This window comes from Periplaneta americana, chromosome 3, assembly GCF_040183065.1.
Source record: "Periplaneta americana isolate PAMFEO1 chromosome 3, P.americana_PAMFEO1_priV1, whole genome shotgun sequence".
NCBI lineage: Eukaryota > Metazoa > Arthropoda > Insecta > Blattodea > Blattidae > Periplaneta > Periplaneta americana.
The window spans coordinates 208,696,420-208,717,985 of NC_091119.1; the positions used below are offsets into that span (position 1 = coordinate 208,696,420).

Consider the following 21,566-nt stretch of genomic DNA (forward strand, 5'->3'; position numbering starts at 1 on the left):
GTAAATCACAAAGCTGGATTGGTAGACACCACACACTAGCCGAGGACTCTTATCACGTGTCAGAAGAAGAATGATTGTTTACTTGTATACATCTTAAGTTTGATTAGTGAACTACCAGTATGTTACTAATCAGCGATATATCCAATGAAGGAAACTGGCCACCCTACCCCATTATCTCCTGGCTTAGCTACCTTACGAGTGATACCTTATTGGTGTCACTTATGAGGCTCCAACCAGACTTCGGACTGCTGATTATACATACATACATACATAATTCCATTTCTTCCCTACTTCTTTCTCCAGGACTGCGTTACGCCTCTGCAATGACGTGGATTGACTCACCTGCCCGCTGTATATGTTCTTGTCGCAACCAACCAGGGGCGTGCTCTCCTTGAACAGCACCATGTTTATGAACGTGATCAGGATGGACGGCGCACAGTATGGGCCAGTCTTGTGATCTGAAAACATGTTTAGCATGAAATACTCAAGAAACATTCAAATTACACAGAGACAAGAGAAAGAAAAGTAATCTGTACGAGCTGCTTGGATGAAGATTTCACAGATTCATGGTTACATGGCAGTAAGGCATCAAACTGGTTTCGTATTTCGCGTGAAAGAAAAATTACACAAAAGCACGGACTAGTCCAACTTTCTTAGATGATGTCAAACGAAACCAAGTGGTATGCATGTGAACATAGTATTTGCTTCTGGTTTTTCAAGATGTTGCTATGTAGTGCATACTAGGTCAGTTTGGTTCACAGCAGTTGTGAAGCATTGCCACAAGACCTCATTCAATACCAATTTTAGGGAAAGTGGGGGGAGGGGGAGAGGAGATGACGATGAAGAAGCAGAGAAGGCATGTCAACCCCAATAACATACCAGATAAACCTAATATGAAGAATAAATCAAATCCAACCAATGGCTTTCCTGTGGCCAGAAGTTGGGCAAGTATGCAGGAATGGGATGGTAACAAAATAATTTATTATTTTTAATTTATATTATTTGTACTTTCATTTATGTTTCATTCAATCTATTTCATCTGCTACTTAATTATTTTATTATTTCATTATACACTCTACGTATTTATATTCCATTCTGACCATATCTGTTCCGCAGCATACGCTGATGGTGATGAAGATTGATTGATTGATTGATTAAGTACAGGTTATACATTTTACTTTTAACGGTGACACCTGTATAATGGATCTTTTAATTGCATTACAATGCCTGCAATCAAGAATCGTCTTCCGACAGTCCCATAACATCTATTTTGAACTCCCTCCTGTTCCCAAGATCTCTAAACCATTAGGAACTGGATTCGGCACTCATAAAGAAAGGAAAGTTTGAGTCTAACTGTAAGCAACTTGCATACGAAAACTGAAGTAAAAGTGTTGTTACATTTTTATGCATACCACCCAAGCACCTCCACTGTTGTGGACCTCGCTTGTGTTACCGAAACCTGATTAGTAGTGACTGTGAAAACATATTCAGAACACTGTATTAAACTTCACCTTGACCTAACTGCTATACTTATTTCTGGTATTAATCTTTGGAAAAGGCCACTGCTTTTTGGTGTGGCAGAATGTTAGGTAAATTTAATCCTTAATTATTGTCAGTGTTAACTTTAATTGAATCTGTACATTGGTAACACTGTTAATAAAACATACAAGAAATATGGCTGAACGAGTAAACTAAGTTTTACTTCACCTTTAGAGTCATTGAATTCGAGAAGCCAAAATGAAGTAAATGTTTCCTATTCCACCTTTGCTCATTCTTTAGGATTCAGTGAAGTCTTGTCAGCATTGCCAGGCCTACTTTTATACGCATTAATACCTTAAATGAGTTTCAACCATCAATTTTGCTGCCTAATTAATTTCTGACCTTTTTGCAGCTTCATGCATTTTCATAGTGCAAAACAATATTGACTGACGGAAGGTTAATCTTTTGCCAGAAAACACAGAAAAGTTACTTGTGTTGTACTGTACCCAGTGCTCAGCCCAGCTAATGTAACGACTTTTTTTGTTGTCTTAGAACTCAATGTAGAAATTGAGTTATCTAGTGTTTGCATTCAGGTGCGGACTTGATGCTGATGAACTGTTTAATTAGTATGCAGATTCATTGTACTTATATGGTAACATATTAAATACAGACACAACTATTAATATCTAAAAGCTTATTTTATAAATAATTATTTGTGAACACCAGCTCCAAATGGTTTAGAAACAAAGATATTTTAGCATTGAAATATTTATTTCATATTTCATACTTTGACAAAATTTTCTTCATATTCTGCTGGTCTCTACTCATCAAGCACACTTACCACCTGTAGAAGGGCCGTACACACTCCACTTGATGAACATCAGGATCACCATGTACAGGAACAGGAAGCACATGAAGATGATCTGCGGGATGAACTCACAGTAGATGCTCATGCGCTTCTGGAAGTATCTGCAGGAATAACATCACCAGGAGTTGAGATATAACATACACTCTTCAGAAGTGCATGGTACAATAGAAACCAAACTCTGGTTAGACATTTCATTTATTTCTTTCGTGATGACGGTGGTCACCCTTTTCATTCATCAATGTCGGACCAAGTGGCCTCAGTATTCTAAACTCCGCAAAGGTCGTCAGTATCATGGGCATCACTATATTAGTTAATCTTCTTCAAAATGGATGTTATTCAAGTTTCTGTATAAATTCTTTGTTATTTTGTGAATCAAGCTTTCATAAGAGAAAAGTCACCTGCTGAGTTTAATTTTAATCTTGATATCAGACAATTAAGATTTTAGTTAAACACAGAGAACATTAAAAAGCACAATTTTGTTTCAGTTATATATAGTATGATTACCAGGACCGCAGAGTCATTACACTAAACTTCTGATTTAAACCCTTTCACAAGAGCTTAATATAAATGTAACAGTAACCCTGATAAATGGCACTGTAATGCATTTCATGTTAAAGGTGTAGTACGGTGTACACCCAAAAATGACTCCCAATACCAACAACTTCTATTCTAACTCCACAGTCCTAATGGAAAGTCTTCTACACAGAAATCATACCGAAGATTTTGCAGGAAACACATATTTACAACTATAAGCATTAGAACTTACAATAAAATAATTTTTCATTGACAGACTGAAGTTCTGAGCACAGGACATCAAACCAAGGAAGTCAACTACATGAAATAATAACTGAAGGCTTGAAGGTTGTCTTTCAATATCACTATGCAGATGCGAGGGAAACTGCAGACAGAACTTCCTGCACTGCTGTTAATGGAGAATAAGGAATTCACAACATTTCGAGGATTTGCTCCATCTCCGTCTTCAGGTGGAAAAAAAGGGAGGAGAAGGAAATCCTGCTGGCTGGTCAGTCAAGCAGAATATCTGTTTGTAATGACCCAACGAGTAGGGTACCCTTCTCACCCATAGAGACAACTTTCAGACACTGTTCGTTAACTGATCAGCCTCACTTCACTTCATCCCCGTTTGGTCTAATTATCTGGTTGGTTTTTTCCGAGGTTTTCCCCAATAAGTCAAATTCCAGGTAATCTGTTGACGAATCCTCGGCCTCACCTCACCTCATCTCACTACATCTCGCCAAAAAATTGTAATTTTGCAAAATTTTGACTTGTTACACAAAGCTTCATTGCTAATGTAAGATCTATGAAATACAATACACGAAATGAAATAAAAATAACAGCTACAGAAAAAGTCCAATCTAACCACTTCTCACTATACAAGCCTTGCTAACATCAGTTTGCGGGTGCTCGTGTAAAGGGGGTTAAGTCAAATTACAAGGTATGTAAACTTCTCTCCTTGGGTACTGAACAAAACCCCTTTGTCACAAAATACGGAGCACTGTAACTGCATCATGGATGGAAGAATGATTTAACCCCTTTAACACAAGAAAAAAGTAATTGTGGAGAGTTGAAATCTGTACTTATCCCAGTTTAGCGAAATCATACTTAACCCCCTTTACACGAGCACCTGCGAGTTACTTACGTGAAATTCCACATACTGAGACAGACACCAAACAACATGTGGAAGACTCCAAGAATTATCGATATTTTCATCTTGTATGCATTCATAAATATAATTTTGTTATCTGCCACCTGAAATGAAAATTGTTTATGCTGTAGAATATAAATTAAGAAACAATGCACGAACTACGTATACTAACTGAACTAGACCTCATTAGCAAACAATGACATTGCGTTACCTGCCAGATGGGATCCAGCCCGATCGGATATGGATTCTGGTAGTAGTCAATTGTACTGGGGTTCAGCTGCAGGAATTTATTCTCGTGAATTGTGGATCCATTGTAGTTAACACTCCAGTAAGATCCAAATATGTTGAGGGACTTCGAGAAGACATCATTATAAATGAACCCAGTGTACATCGAGAACAAGCCCATGAGTAGAATGATGTAGCGGCCTCCGAAGAAAATGTTCCAGATCTAAACACCCAAGGATGAAGTTCACTTAAGGCTGAGTACTGAAATATTATTTCTCCAACATTTTGGAACCTCTTAGATCAAGAATTCAAAATATATCGTTTGTTGAGTGTCAAATAGGATAGGATATAGTATGGTATGGTAGGCTAAATCTAAAAGTAAACATATTACAGACACACAATGCAGTACTGGTGTGTCACTCAAATTGTAATTACAATTTATTTTCAGCACTTGTCAAATAAGTTCAGTTGCACTGTGACTGAATTACCTCACTGTCAGATTTCTTGGCTGCAAGAGGCTTCTCGCGAAGAACCATCCACGCTCCAAACACAGCCATGATGAGCCCGTGACCCAGGTCACCAAACATCACAGCAAACAGAAATGGGAAAGTGATGATGGTGTAGGGAGCTGCAATGTCACAATTCACCAAAATTACTGCCTGGTTTAATCACATTCCCATTTGAGAACCTGAGAGCTACCCAGTTCACTCCTCTGTGTGAACGGCTGACTAGCACCCTGCTCGTCTCCCATGTGAATTTAGTCGTGACCAAAAGTGACGAGAATTCCTACAGATGAGGAGGGGGACTGTTGGTCCCTTACAGTAGACTTTCTGCCTGTGAAAATATCTTAGTTCATGAATAAAGATTAACACAGGCTCAATCCCACATCATTGTCGAATCTTGGTAATGGAGTCAGGGCCAAAATTTCATGTCACATCTGTCGAAATACTCGTACAAAGTGCACAGACTGGCTGGCTGTGAAGGGCACACAGATTAGAAAACTTCGCATGGGCAATTAACGGCAGAAGAGAACTCTCTTTCGGATCTGGTTCACAAGTCTGTGGTAAGTAATAAGTAGGCTGTGGATTTTGCATATTTGCACGTTCTTTTCCTTAAACATGTCGATATGCAGACATCGTTGTTTGGAATTAGAATGCAGAATTTTATTGTGCATATCTGAGCATATCTGTAATGTTATGGCATGTTTATACTTTTAGAGCATATATTTATACTAACTTAATACAGAAATAAATATTTTATTCTGTAAAAATATAAACTGAGAGAAAACAATACTCTCTTCCCCCATCTCACTCGACAATGTCTGCTTCATTAGCACAAACTACATTGTTAAGCAGCATGTTGTGCACTCTTTTTTTTTTTTGCTTCTTTAAAACTGTCGCGGGCTGACAGTATTTCCTTTCAACAATAGAATGAATTGGTTTATATTTTAACAGCAAAATTCAAACTGATTGCCAAAGTTACATGCATTTATTCGGTTCGTGTGTTTCATGGGGTTTGTTGTAATATTCGTTATGCCTAAAGACAAAAGTTCAAGTAGTACTCTTCTGAAAAGCTGGATTGATGAAGAGAAGACTTTCAGACGGAAAATGTATACTTTGTCAAGTTTGTTCGAAAAAAGTAAGCTTTTGCACTTTTAAAAAATATTTATCCACAAACACTTTTAATTATTTTTATTTACAAAGACACATTATATTAATACAGTTGCGTATTTTAAAGTTTAATGTTTTAATTAATAGGTGAACTGCACAAAAAAGTTCCAAGTGGATGAGCATTTGCAGACTGCATCTCACATAAAAAATGTAACAAAAAATAATTATCAGCCTTTGCTTAATTTGAATCCAAAACAAAATGAAAATGATACATTTAGTGCGAACCTCTGTGAAGCCCTAGTAGCAGCTAATATGCCTTGCAGGAAGCTGGACAATCCATTACTTGGCGGATTTTTGCAGAAATGCACTAAAAGGCAAATTCCTGGCAAGTCCACATTGAGAAAGAATTACTTGGATCCACTGTATGAAAAAGTAAGTTCAGTTATTTAATAATGTTTATTGAAGTTCATTGCTTAATACATCTGTGTAATTGATGTGTATTTTAAAATAGTTGTTTTCATAACTATTAAAAATAAATTATATTTTAGGTCCTCCAAAAATTAGAAACAACATAGGAGATTCACTTATTTGGGTTTCTGTGGATGAAACTACAGACTCCTGTGGGAGGTATGTAGTTAATGTAGTTGTGGGAAAAATGGACGTCATAGACGCTGGATCTCCTCATCTGATTATCTGCACTGTCTTGCTGTATTATATAGGAGATACACACATTTTTAAACATTACAATTTTTAAACGAAGTCAAATGTTTAATGTTTTTCATTACAGAGAACAGCTGCTATGCTTCATGCATATTGTTATTTATGAGGAACTGTCTCTCATCTTTTTGTTGGTTTTGCATCTACGCTTAGAATCTTTATCCTGCAGCAACATGCATAACATTTTCTTAATTATTTTCAATGCTGCAGACAGGAGTACCAACCTCAGCAAGTGCAAGTGGACAAAACAGTGTTGTGGTATGACATCATCCACATAAAATAACACTCGTCAGGAAATCAACTGGAGTGAACTCATCATAATTAAATAATGCAGTGAAGCACTTGCCTGGATTCACTTCTCTGTAGGTTGCAACGCCATAGGCGTCAATCAGCACTTGAAAGCCATACGTGAACTTGTTGGTGCGGTTGTATGTTGGGGGGTCTTCAAACGACTCCATCCTGTTGAGAATGGGTGGCACAGAACTGCCACTGCGCTCCTGAAAACAGTGCAGCCATTCATCAACTCTATGGGTGGATGAAATCAACATTGTATGGTTGCATTACACATGAATACTTTTAATATTACATGGAAGTGTAATCTGAAGGATGTGAACTAAATGCCTGGAAACTCGTGCACAGCACCTCACTGTTCAGTTCAAGAGCAGCTATGTGATCACTAAAACTTTAATAATAATGAGGCGTTCCATCTGTCTATGAATTTCAGAAATTAAAGAATTTTAATACATACTAGTAATGTGCCACTCTCCATAACAGAAGTTATGATTTCGATTCTAATTACTAGGGCTTGGATTTCTACGACGTCATATTTTTATCCTGACCTATTTTTACAAACTAAACTGAAATTAAACACATTGCTAGCTTTTCTAAACATGACGACACAGTTTCTATTGGTCATATGAATGCATATTTTACCGTATTTAGCATTGTCACATTAAAAAAAAATTGTAGAAAAGCATAATTGTGGTCATATTTCAATAGTTTTAACATTTCTCCAAGTATTATTCACACTTTCTGTGGCAATAAGAGCTACAGATTTTGTTTGCACTTCGTTATTTATTTTGAATTTACTTTTATTAAAAATATTTTGTGATTAAATTAAATTTGAAGGTAAATGGATTCACCAGCTGTAAGCTGTTAAAATGCAAAAGACAATATATGTAAAGAAAATGTTACGACTATGGCCAGATTACTGCTGGTTGGTCTCAACTTCACGCCTCCTAAACGTGTGACGCTTAAGAGGTTCTACCACGCTGCTGCCAGGTAATTCATAACAGTGACCTCACGCAGAGGGCAGATGTTCAACATTTTTCACTTCTTTTTCTATAGACTGAGCAGTTCGCTATGGCAATACAAGCAGTTAATATTTTAATTTGTGGACAAGCTGCACTCACGGTCCCCCTCCGCAGAGCGAGCTGGATGGTCTCCAGGTCCAGCACGGGCACCCAGCACTCCGCAATCAGGCACTTCTGGGTCACGTCCAGGTTGAACAGGTTCAGCGTGTGGTAGATGGCTTTGATCTTGCGCACCTTCACGAACCAATTCTTGATGTTCTTCGCAGCTGCAACCAGCACTCGGTGGCGGTGGTCCTGAGTTTGACCAAGCACCTACAAACAAATCCTTCTGTCACAGTATGTCCTGTTGTCTATCAGCTAATGCCAATCTGTGGAGTGCTTCTGTAACAGTCACTAGTGTGTAGTGCAGGTATGAACGTGTCATACTCGTGGGTTTTAGTTCGAACTTACGGTTAATATACAAATTAGATTTACTTGAAATGTTATTTTAAGTGATCATGCTTCATTTAATTTAGGATGCTCCTTGTTATTACTATTATTATTATTATTATTATTATTATTAATTGCATTTTTATTAGTTGTGTTTATTATTAATTTTCATTATTGAGTGTAATTAGTTACCACTGCCACCGGGTATATACCCATTTGCAGTGTGAATAAATACATATACATACACGTATTTTATTGGGTTATTTTAAGACGCTGTATCAACATCTAGGTTACTTAGCGTCTGAATGATATGAAGGTGATAGTGCCGGTGAAATGAGTCCGGGGTCCAGCACCGAAAGTTACCCAGAATTTGCTCGTATTGGGTTGAGGGAAAACCCCGGAAAAAACCTCAACCACGTAACTTGCCCTGACCAGGATTCGAACCCGGGCCACCTGGTTTCGCAGATAGACACGCTGACCATTACTCCACAGGTGTGGGCACATACATGTTTTACGAAAAATAAACATACGCAGTGACGACAGATTCTGCGAAGATATAAAAATAATAAGCTCTCACTTCCAATAATAAACCACCAGTCACTTGCTGTTAGAGTCATCTGGTAAGACAGCCACACCAGAACAACTATTCTTCACTAGAATCTGTAGCTACACATTTTTTTGGAGCTCCATGTGCACACATGTGGTCTCAGGTCTTGCACTGTGTGGGAACTGCATGTTCAATCGTAATATTCGCAATGTACTTTCATGGTGAATAAAACTGTACAATCAGATGTTACTATTGAGGAGGTTAGTACCCAGCTATTTTGAGTAGCCGGATCCAACAGAGTAGATCTTGCTATGTTTACCAATGATAGAAAACATTATGTTATGTCCCAATACCCAGAGTCTCCTTTGCAACACCGTCACCATGAGAAATTAAAGCACCATACTGCGTAACTTTAACACAATTCCCCAGGTTTATTTTATAATTACGAAATAAAATTAACGAGAACTACATGAAATACAAAAACTCGACCACAATCTACACAATGGGAGTTCTAATATAATTCAGAGATGAAACTACAATAAATCTCTCACAGCATGTACAGTAATCAGAAGAACTCTGCAACCTTTATTAAAGTCACTCTTACGATAATATGGAAAATGAGTGATGGATGCCCAAAACTGAATAATTTTCTAATTACGGTACATACTATATACACGTAAATAAATTTTGGCAAGGTTATATTTTATATACAATCATGTGTCATCTGTTTTCGAAATTCGGAAGGAAAAGAACTGGTCTTACGGTATTCAAATCCTCCAGACGAGTCATGACTCCCATGGCCATCTCCCTGCGGTCAGCCGGAGCCTCTGGGCAAGGATAGAGAGTGGCTCGGAATCCTTCACAGATTTTCTTAACCCGGGTCTTGAGTTGATCCCCTTGGAAGAAGATGATGAAAACAGACTTGAAGACGTTGTCACCCTGCGCAGAAGACAGACAGACAGTCCTTTGTAGCCAGTGAAGTGCATATTAAGTATTGTAGACGTCCACATTCTGCATCTGTACTCACATTGGAAGGGTCTTCAAGAGGAGACTCGATCTCTGCCTGACGAAGGAACACGTTGCCACGACAGGCGCGCCACAACATGCGCTCAAACGCTGGAATCCTTTCTCTTAGGATCACACCTGCTACGAACCTACATATCAAAAACAAAACTGACAAACATCCGTCATGGTGGAGATGGTAACAGTCATGGTTGTGCTAACGATTTTAGGTGAAATGTGTCTTCCTCGTCTGTAGGGATATTCTCTATTCAGAATAAGTCACTTTAATTCTTCCTAATCAGTTGGCCATTACTTATTATTACATTAATCCCAAGAGTGAGAAGGCAAAAATACCTTTTAAAATCATATTTAAAATTAGCTATAAACACAAACCAGAAATAAATAAAAGAAAAATATTTAATGTCTCGTAAATTTCTACGAAATATTGAAGTCCTGATGTGAAAGCAATTCAAATGCTAACAAACTCAATCATTCAACAATTAAAACGAATAAAAATTAAAAATTATTACTCTATAAAAATTTGCTTCTACAGACAATATGGAAAAAAATGTCCTTTAAACTAAATTAGAGCTGCAGTATTCCTTTATGTCCTTCAAGTACGAAAGCTATACAAGGCCTGATATGAAATAAAGTCATTTCCTCAATTCAGCAAAGGTTCACAAGATTAAAAAAAAATCATTTAAATTGTTATTTAGTTTTTCTCTAAACTACTTTGTTTCAAAGTACAGTATGCATAGGCAACAACTGTTTACATTGTAAATTGCATATTTTATTCTAAAATAAAATACAGTACAACTCTGCTAATCCAAAATTCCGGATAATCTGAACATGAAAAAAGACAGAGGAGGATGGAAAAAAAAGTATTTGAACTGAAACTCATTTAACACTATAGTATTTAGAAACTCAAAATGTATAATATACAGTAAAACTTACTTCATCACCAGTGAATGAATTCGTTATTATGATAATCTGACAACTGCTTCTGGTGAAGTGACAAACTGAAGAAAGCATGGACAGTGAAGGAACAAGGCATGTACTGTATTCCTGTCTCCTGTTTAACCCGAAATTTCATAATCCGAACAGGTCCTCGAATAGCAGGGTTATACTGTACTGTTAAGCCGAGAAATTAAAAATTTAGTTCTCGGTCTCAAATACAGTGCCCACTCAGAGAACAACAGGGCAGGCAACTGCACATACATGCTGTTGTAGCATTCCACGTGTTGACGATTACTATTTATCTAGCTTCTATGTGCAGTATGAAGGCAGGTTTCGATGTAAGCTCATTGACAGTTCCCTTGTTCTTTATTAGAACTGGTGACTACATGAACAATTTTTTTTTTTAATTATATCTAAGAAAACATAAGAACCAAACATTTTCGTACTACAAGACAATTTTAATTTTCCTTTTATCAAGAAATTACTGAATTGATGAAATACTTTTGCTGACATAATATAAGCTAAGTGAAGAGAATGCATTACCAATCAGTCAGGAAGGCAAATAGCATTCAAATGAAATACATCAACAACACCCCATTCACTCATGCAAAGGATTCAATACGACAAAGCTGCAATCTCCTGCACCAGGGCTTCTCTCAAAATTATAAATAACCGTGCTCTAGTTTTTACAGATTTCTTGATACTCCTTTACCAATTCTGAAACTTAACACAAAGTGGTCCACGTATCATTATTAGCGCTTACACTTTCCATGACATAAGGCACATCAGCAATGTTGTGTACATACTTAACACCAATATTACAGCTTCCAAAATGAAGCACAATTTTACTGTAATAATTAACAGTAAAATACAGCCCATATCAATACTTGAATTATTTCTTGTTTTACTTAAAGCAGACATACGATGAAAGAGTAATGGAACGGAGAAAAATTCTCTCCGGCGCTGGGATTTGAACCTGGGTTTTCAGCTCTACGTGCTGATGCTTTATCCACTAAGCCACACAGAAAACCCGGGTTCAAATCCCAGTGCCGGAGAGAATTTTTCTCCATTCCATTACTCTTTCATCGTATAATGACGCAGAATATCTCATGGAAATATCATATGTACTTCGGTACATTAAAATAATAAAATAATATATATTAAAGCAGACAGTTCAACTTAACCATACTTTATATATACTGGTACATAAACTCTGTTAAGAGATAATGATGTTTATATTACTAGTTAATAGTTATCAAGCCTATTTCAGAGTTAATTAAATACTTGTGTAAAAGAGAGGAGAAGACAAAGATAAAAACAGCTAGAAAGATAAAAAAAAGCAGGTAAAAAGAGATGCAAAGGATATACAGAGAGAATGGAAAGAAATACAGAGAGAATGGAAAGAAATACCGAGAGAAGACAGCAGAGTTCATAAAACAATGAGCAAGAGAAAACTGAAATAATAAACATTGAAACAGAAAGACAATTAATGGAAGAATAATTAAAGACACAATAAGGGAAAAAAAAAAAAAAAAAAAAAAAAAAAAAAAAAAAAAAAAAAAAAAAAAATGCAAAAGAAACTGAATACAGATGAAAGATATTGGTCACAGCCATCAAGCAAAATCTGTGAAGAATAAATTTAAATTTCAACATAAACACTACAACCAGCACTACATAATAATACTGCTGAGTTAGATTTTATGAAGCAAGCTGTATTTGCTGAAATAAGAAAGTGGTTTTAAATTAATGGATTTATTGTTAATGATGAAAAAACTCATGTGTTAACTCTAAGTTTGAAACAAACCCAAAATAATGTGATAAATGAATCTGTAAAGATGCTGGGTATGTATTTGCATCCTAAACTAAGGTGGAACAGCCATGTCAGTTATGTATGTAAAAGAATTTCTAGAGTAATTTATCTCTTGAGAAGTATCATGTACAAGATTCCCAAATATTATTTAAAACAAGTTTACTATGCACTATTTGAAAGTGTTATTAGATATGGATTACTTTTATATGGAAATAGTTCTGACCTTCCAAACATTCTGTTACTGCAGAAAAAGGCAGTTCGTATTATAACAATGTCACCACCCAGACTATCATGTAGATCTCTTTTCAGAAATGAAAAGATTATGACAGTCTACAATCTATATATTTTTGAACTTTTAATGTATGTAAGCAAGAATATTACTAATTATACAAGTATAGTAGATCTGCATCGCTATGAAACAAGAAATAATGATCAATTAAATGTACCACATGTCAGGTTGCAAAAAACACAATCGAGCTATGTAATTACTGCAATAAAAGTATATAATAAGATACCTACAAATATAAAGGCACTTAATGAAACACAATTTAAATTTCAGATTAAGAGATGGCTACAAAATAATCCCTTTTATAATATGAATGAATTTTTTGAAAATGATGTAGTATTTTAGTTAAATTTTATTATTTTTTACTCTTTTAATATTTTAAATATTGACACATTGTTTTTTATATTATCACATTGACGAGGTCTCTTGTATTCTTTTACTTTCAGGCAAATAAAGAATATGAATATGAAAGAATATGAATACTACGCTTGTACACAACACTGCTGATGTGTCTGAAAATAAAGACAATGCCTCAATAGACTTTTCTTTTATTTTGAGTTTAGCAGAAAAAATTATAACCTTTTGTTTTAAGTAACGTTTTATTTGCTATACAATGATGCATACTACGATTTTTGATCATGTCTACTCCAATGTTTTAATACATTAATACGGGAAATGTAAGTAGATGCCAACATTCAGTATGCAAGAAGCAGTATTCGTACTTAACACTTCCAATCTCTTTTCTCTCTTCTGCAAATGCACAATCATTAACACAATTAAGAATTTTGAAGCAAACAGGAACGATTCAAAACACGCAACAGAGCCTGTGGATCACAAGAACCGCAGAATGGAGACCACAGATAATGCAGCATGGTGGTCATCAGGTTATGTCATATCCAACTGCACCAATCTAAAGTGTCCACAATTACTGATTATTTTCTAAAAATTCTGTAAACACTAAAGACACATTTTCTGCAACTGTTCGTTGTCCTGTACAGTAGATTACCGTTCAAGTTCTATTTATAAGAATTTACAGTTATTAATGGAGTTGTAGCGCCCGGTAACATTTAATGGGGAGAAAGAAATCCAAAATGTCAACTTTGTTACATGTGGACAATGAGGTAGTCTGCTTCCATTACCATGAGTGAGTTTGCACAAACAAATCACTTCGTTTACTTTGGTAACTCATGAAGCCACGAATTATGTAATTTTGTATTTAATCACAATTATTTTGCTAGTTTCTCGGGTTAATGTCAAATTCATATGACTAACTTAAAATTAAAAGTGGTTTTAAATAACCACTTTGAAACTTACAAACCAGTTTCTAAGATATTCCGTGACGAGAATGGCTATTAAGGTGTGTACAGCTAGAGTTAAGGAATGTGTCTGTTATTGCAAAAACAGCAAAATGAAAACTAACATGCAGGGGCAATTTATACACTCTGAGTTACTAAATCTTCATTATTAAAGATGCGGAATAACCTGATTTGTATTTATACCAAATGAAGACATGGATTTGCACAATTAATAATGTAGCATTAACAACATTCTCACATAAAGCTGACATACACATGGTCCGATATACACAGGGCAATGCCATTGAAAACTCAAAGGATACAGTACAGGATATAAAAGCCTTACATATTAAAATTATTTAAATAAATGCAAATGTTTTATACTTTAAGTTTCAAGCTATATATGAATATGAAATTCTCATCATTCACCACTATATTGTTGTTATTATTGAAGAGCTTTATTTTCTTGAATTATGTGCAAGTTCATGAAGTTTATGGCATTAAAACAAACTATAAAATCGTTCAGCAATAGTAATAAAGTTACATACAGGTCTTTAAATCGATGATAACAGTAATAACTTAAAAAGGGCAACAGCTGACATGTCAAAAATCCCTTTTCGCAAATAATAATCATACCACTGCTTCACAATGAACGCCTCCAGTTGAAAGGATAACTCCGTACAAACAATCAATTTATTAGTTTTGTCACTAGTAAATATACAGTTAGTGAATTTGACTCAAGGTACATTTACAAAAGCAATCAAATTCATGTGGACAATAGAATGTTTAGTGCTAGAAATACGTATAGCTCGTACATTTTGATCCTGTCTTATTTCTTAAACATTAGTCACAACACAGTGGCCAAGCTACACAAAGCATCACAAGCGCCATTAACAACTGAAGGAATTAGAATTAGTAGCAAAGGAACTTCAAACATCATTTTTAAAAAATCGTTATGCAATTTGGTTAAGGTACCATTTCTTGCAAGATGAAGCTTTATATAAAATGTATTTCTTCAGTTACAGATGTGAAATTTCGACAAAATCAGACGTTAACAAGGGATATTTTCAAAAGACAATTTATCTGACAAAAGTGTGTTACATACTGAGCAGTGGGTGTGTCAGAAGCTGTTCAGAGACTGAGCAAGCCGAAAATGTTGCCTACTCAGAAAGATCTTGCCTCCCATTAATATGGCGGATAATTGGCAAATAGGTATAAATAATGTATTCTCAAATCCCATAGCTTATCACGTATAAGGAGAATGCATTTGTAATATGCACAAAAAGTTCATAATTTTAGTTCAAACTGTTCTCTTTGTACAATTTTTTAATAATAAATTACACACCCATATACACTTAAATTGTTTCAGCTTTCTCTCACATGTTATAGCTTATGTTGGTCAAATTATGAAATATGGCCTCGTACATCAAGTTGCAATCTTCCTCAAAGGCAAGCCGTATCAAAACCCAGCCCACTCCAATAAAAAAAAAACTGCAAAAATTTCCTAAACCCAAATAAATTCCAAATCAAATGGAGTCTACCATTCCAACCATCAACCCACTAGATTTCATAATAGCTGCAACAAATTTATCACAAACAGAAAACCTGAAGATAGATGGATAGATACTGTACCTCCCCAATGGCCCTGAAATGAACTGTACTAGAAATGACAGTACTTCATTATCCCGAGAAGGACAGGCTAAAAGTCTACACTGACAGATCTCATGTAGCTGGGAGTGCATTGGACTCTTCTCCCAGCATGCCTCTGCTAGTGTGAACAAAACAAACTTCGATGAGAAATGAAGGCTCTCAGGCTCTACAACAGCTACTGTACAGACCCTACACATTTCAACCAAAAGCAGCCATTCAAGTAGTTTCTTCCAACAAGAAAAGATAAATGACATAAAACAGGCACTCAAACATCTTCAGGCTTTTAAGGAAACAGTTCTACTCCTATGGAACTGCAAGGCAACAAAGAAGCAGACACACTAGCTAAGTGAAGAAACACCATTACAAGCTGACTTGATGAAGAAACAAGGAACAGGCAGCCACAAAGAAATGGAGGGATATTCACAGATTACAAAGGAAGGAAGCTGCTCGAAACCACCATCAAACTGTACTGGGATGCCAGAGCTATCATGAGATAATGTATCAACCAACGAACAACAACAAATTACGAATTAATACTTTTACAGTGTTCAACAAGGTGCAAGATTTCTGCATTTGTACACATGTCGAAGACGAATATATAACACAGAGGGAGAAGTGAATCTACAACATAAAGAACCTTCCTCTCGTAGCCGATACACAGCAAAGCAAGAGAGCTGCTGCACACTTTGCCATCTGTTTAAGTAGTTGCTGGCACATCCCATACAAGTAATCGATGATTCAATTCCTAGCAAGAAATTTACAATGGGACTGAGAACTTGTCCTGTATTGTCTCATCACAGCCGACAGTTGGTGCTCGTGAAAACAACTTCACATTTTCTTACGACTGCCCAAATGCCCGCATGGACTAACTCAAAGGAAGTCACTGAACAGCATGATGTGGACAATATTCTTTGCCACAACAATTATTGTCGAAACAAAGTGGAGCTGGAAATTATTCCTGGCAGGAGCACACCATCCAGAGCACCAAGCTTGAATAAAGGTGCAAATCAAAGTATATCAAGGTAAAGGTATTGCTGTGAAGGAGCTTGGGGAGATAGAATCCATGCTTTCTTAGCCTCTGCACCAGGAGGAGGTGGTGTGCTTGGCACAACGTAGTGACCAACTTTACTCCTGGGAAAGACCTGGCACTAGACTTGATAGAAGGCTGAGTGAAGCTGGGGTCACCAGAGCAAGAGAGGCAGTAGGAAGCTGAACAGAGGATGCGACCTCAGATGTCCGAGCAGTTTGAAATGCTAGTAAGCTTCATCTTTGTTTCTGTCATAATTAAATATTTTTTTTATATTTTCCGCCTTTCAAATTAATAAAACCAACATTAAAAAGTCGCCTATGAAGTTCATTGATACATTATGGCTTCCTTTTTTTTTTTTTTCCCAGCGTGTACATACACCAGTAAGCCTTTAGGGTTTTAAGAGTCCAAAAATATATATGAAGTGAAACCTAGAACTGCTGCAACTATGCAAGTCCATGCCACTGCCACCTACACAGCTCATTTCAAGCATGGGAGCATGTACAATTAGAACTGACAGTCTAGTATCTTCCTGTGTATGATAAGACTACCTACTTGATGCAACTGCTCTAAAGGTGGACGAAGAGTTATGCTATTAATAAAATTACGCGGGATTTCTCTTCTGCTCCTACAGCTATAAAATTAAAACTTGTGAATGAGAAGGAAAGAAGTGAGAATGATGCTATGCCGGCAGGCCCAGATGGAATTTGTGGTGGATAAAGCAGTTGTAGGGGGTTTTTCTTTAGGAGGGGGATATTTCAACAATGTCCCTCTTTCGCTCCACCACTTCATTTCATCTAGCACATGCAAAGTTAAAAATAGGCTGCAGTGAATTTTATAGTACGAGATGGCAATGTCGATACACCAAGAGTTTTGGACCCAGACCCTGAGGCTTATGGCTTCCTTGTCTACATCTGGGCCCTGCATTGCTGGCCTCTCCGTTTGTCTTATAATAGAAATGCCTCTGTTTCCACTTTCAAGTAACAGACGTGTGTGTGAACTTCAGTTTAATAATACAGCCTGCCTTTCAGTCTCTGACACAGCTCGTCTAATGCAAATGGCTTGTCTTAAACGCCTTAAAAAATTAATTTAACATTTGTCTTCTGTGAAAATAAAAGCACGTAGGAAGAGTTATAACCAGTGCTTTTCTTCTGAAGTAAAAGGTGGTGGAATATATTATGGCAGACGGGGAGATAATTACTGTCCAATGTCCAATCCTTTTCGTCCGACTTGCATATTAAAGGAATTCATAAAATTAATATCGAAAATATTGATATTTAAAAACCAACAAAACGTCGAGCATTATACTGTTTCAAAAACTGAAATAAAGAATTTTCGTATTCCCTAATAAAACAATATTAGTAATTATTATTATTATTATTATTACTATCATCATCACCTGAATGCCCTTAAACGTAAGACATGTTGTATACATACCCAAGCTGCACGGGGCCAGTTGGAGTCTGACGAGCGACTGAGTCGTCGCTAATGAGAGCTCGTGTCATAGACTCGGTAGGGTTCAGGCCCCCCTCGTGCTACACCAAAACAAACACCACCAAGAAAAAAAAGTGGGATGGAAATAACACAATCACAATTAGCAACAGACCAATATCAATGGACAGTTGGCATGCCAGCAAGCTGCTTCGTGGTCCACATGCCATGATGCAAGAGGGCAGAGCATGCTGGGTAAGTCATCAATTCAACTGTGTTTATTGAAGGATAGTTAACAATTCTGGTTTTTTGTTTTCTGTAACTACTATAAAATCATGACGAAATGTAACTTCTTTAATCATACTTATTAATTACTACTACGAAAAAACAAATTAAGGAACAGCACAAGCATAAACTTTTCCAGTAAAGGAAACAAAATATTGGGCTTTCATTTCAAAACATTCCAGTCTAAATAATTATTTATTTCAATTAAATTTAATTTAAACAAAAAAACACTTCAATATTGTTCTTGTTTAGTCAACTGTTCAAAGACAGGTCTGAACCTCACAAGTGATACCAAGAAGATACCACTTATAAGGCAACTAGGCCAGGAGGGGTAGAGTGGCCAGTTCATTTCCCCCTCCATTGCATACATTGCCAACTAGCTATATATTACACTAGTCAGACTTCAGATGCATACAAACAACTGTTCTTCCTCTGATATATATTGTCAAGTGAAATATACTGCCTGATAACAGATGTACATATCAGCCAGAACCTCAGTCAGAGGTGAGGAGAAGTTTAGAACAAGTGTTAATTACATTTTAGGCTTCACCTCCTCATTCTTCCCTTCTGAAGTTCCAATTGGTACCCTACATCATATACTTACATTCGGAAGTGTTCAATTGTTTACACATCTCATCCAATTCATCCTACATCTTTTGTTTTTTGTAGTCACCTGGCAACCTAGATTGTTGTTATAGACGTGAGAACAAAATGAGGCGTTTAGAAGTCAACATGATTAACTTCACTTTTGGTTATTTTAGAGTTTCTAAGTTGGCAATGTATTAAATTGGCCATATTTTCAGTGGTCAATGTGATAAACTCCATAGTTCAGTAAAAAGCCCACAGAATGCAATATTCTTCTTGACTGCAACACAGAATCAATTGTGTGTATTGAACTTTAACCTTGAATATCTCAAAACCTTTGGAAAAGGAGTTAATCATGTTGGCTTCTGAACGCCTCAAATAATGGATGAGATATTTAAACAATTGAATATCCTTTCAAATTTAAGATCATAAATATAGGGGTGTCATTTGAAATTTCAAAGATGAAGTAGAGGGATGAGGAGGGTGAAACCAAAAATGCAATTAGTACTTCCCCCTCATTATCTAAATTGGCGCGTTCTCGTTTAAATTAAATTTAATTGAAATAAAATAGTTATTTAGACTGGAAAGTTTTGAAATGGAAGCCTTGTATAAACAAAACTGCAATCACAGGGATTCTTTTGAACGTTTCTGTACGGTGTTTATAGATGCTACACATGCTCCATCATGCTACATGTGTTCTTTATGTTTGGATTCATACGGCCTGCAAAATAATGATTACGTTTACGATATATACAAACTCAAGTGGTCTCTACTTTTCAACACTACAGCTTGGATCACCCAGCATGCTTTGCCCAGTTTGGTTACTTCTGATGAATCAACAACTAGCTAGCAAAAGGGGATGTAAGCACTTCCCCTTCCGCACTGCAGCATGCTAAGCACGGCATGCACGCTGGCATGTGGGCCACAGCCGACGAGCATTACTGCGCTGAAAAGGACAGACATTACCAAGGAGACTCCAGTCTGCTTCACAGAAACTGCCACTCTCCAGCACTGATTTATTCCTCACGCACACTGCTCTTGGTTTATTGTACTCACCTCTATTTAGCTTTGCCAACAGAGTACCCCAAACATAATTCGTTGCAGTTGTTCCTAAACCTAATTCCAGAAACCAACTTCTTCAGAAAGAACAAAAATATTTACTATTTACGAGAATAAAAAGATATAAAAATACACATTATGTATATGTTAAAATTCATTTTCTTGTTATTCTCGTAAAAAAGTAAAGTTCTATGAATATTTTTGTATACAGAAAAATGTTGGTTTCTGGAGTTAAGAGGTTTTGGAGTAAGAGCGACGATTTGTCCACAAAGTAAAAATGGACAGGCCCAGACCCACTTTGTGTCCTATATTTATCACAGTTTAGCTTTTCTTACAAAAAATAATGCAAAGAAATTTTATTGTCTTTGACCATGTTTGAACTCCTCACTCGGAGATGCAAGACATGTTCCCTTTATTTAGTATTATAAAATCAGCTCCAATGTTAAGTTAGTAATGTGGTTGGTTAGTTCTACTTGAAATCAACTGCTGAACATTTACAACAAAGAAAAATACAATAAAGAACTCTTTGCAATACAACTGTGTAATGAACAAGCAGAAAAGCACACAGACTTTCAGTAAGTGTAATTTTAATCACATGGCATTTTATTTAGATAACACCAAGAGCACAGGACTGTAAGAAGTGCTGAAGAGTGCAGAGGAACACCCACGGGTCAGAAAAATTTTAAATTTTTCTGTACGTATCATATTTTTAAAAAGTGAACATACAATTTTTTGGTCCTTTTCTTTTAACAGGAAAGTATAAAAGTAGTTTTGAAAGAAAGCAGTGCTTAATTAAAAAAAATGGACAACAATTAAACAAATACACTTACGTATAAAGAAACAGACTGGAGCATTACTGAAATAGATTACCTGCACACATCACACACAACAGCAGTGATGTCCAATACCAACACAACGCTTTTTTCTCTCTTTCAACTGAAATATACTCAAATATTTCGTAAAAATAAGTTAAATGTCAACCCAAAATACGTATAATTACACACTTCACTTCAAACCCTCAAAATTACATACAGAAACAAAAATGTCCGTCACCTGCAACACACACTCGAGGCTGTAACTTCGTTTATCAAACAAGGCAGACTTACAGTGATCCCCAACAGTTTAGTTGCTGGTCTAAATTATCTTTTATTTCCTTTTATTGCACACCTCTGGCATTAGTTTCAAGAATTGTCACAGTGTGCTGAAACTATAATATACCACTACTTTTGCTTCACTGCAATACAGAAACTGCCGAACACTTAAAATATTGGATTTATGTGTAAATATATAAACAATCCTGAAGTAGCACCACCACCACCACTGTCATC

General features: G+C 36.2%; 1 protein-coding gene and 1 long non-coding RNA gene across 5 annotated transcripts in view; one reads left to right on the forward strand and one right to left on the reverse strand.

Moving 5' to 3' along the window:
* LOC138696994 (uncharacterized) overlaps nucleotides 1-21,566 on the forward strand; it is a 164,614-nt gene that overhangs the window by 97,305 nt on the left and 45,743 nt on the right. The window lies entirely within an intron of this gene.
* Vha100-1 (V-type ATPase subunit a family protein Vha100-1) overlaps nucleotides 1-21,566 on the reverse strand; it is a 60,553-nt gene that overhangs the window by 6,872 nt on the left and 32,115 nt on the right. For 2 of the 4 annotated variants that reach the window (XM_069822572.1, XM_069822570.1), the window contains 10 exons: nucleotides 18,316-18,413; nucleotides 9,879-10,005; nucleotides 9,614-9,790; nucleotides 7,975-8,187; nucleotides 6,909-7,059; nucleotides 4,724-4,863; nucleotides 4,222-4,458; nucleotides 4,005-4,114; nucleotides 2,321-2,448; nucleotides 343-458 (listed from right to left, as the gene is read on the reverse strand). In XM_069822572.1, coding sequence (XP_069678673.1) covers nucleotides 343-458; nucleotides 2,321-2,448; nucleotides 4,005-4,114; nucleotides 4,222-4,458; nucleotides 4,724-4,863; nucleotides 6,909-7,059; nucleotides 7,975-8,187; nucleotides 9,614-9,790; nucleotides 9,879-10,005; nucleotides 18,316-18,413 — 1,497 coding nt within the window. The remainder of the gene's footprint in view (nucleotides 1-342; nucleotides 459-2,320; nucleotides 2,449-4,004; nucleotides 4,115-4,221; nucleotides 4,459-4,723; nucleotides 4,864-6,908; nucleotides 7,060-7,974; nucleotides 8,188-9,613; nucleotides 9,791-9,878; nucleotides 10,006-18,315; nucleotides 18,414-21,566) is intronic. The other 2 variants (XM_069822573.1, XM_069822571.1) reach the window with 1 other exon arrangement.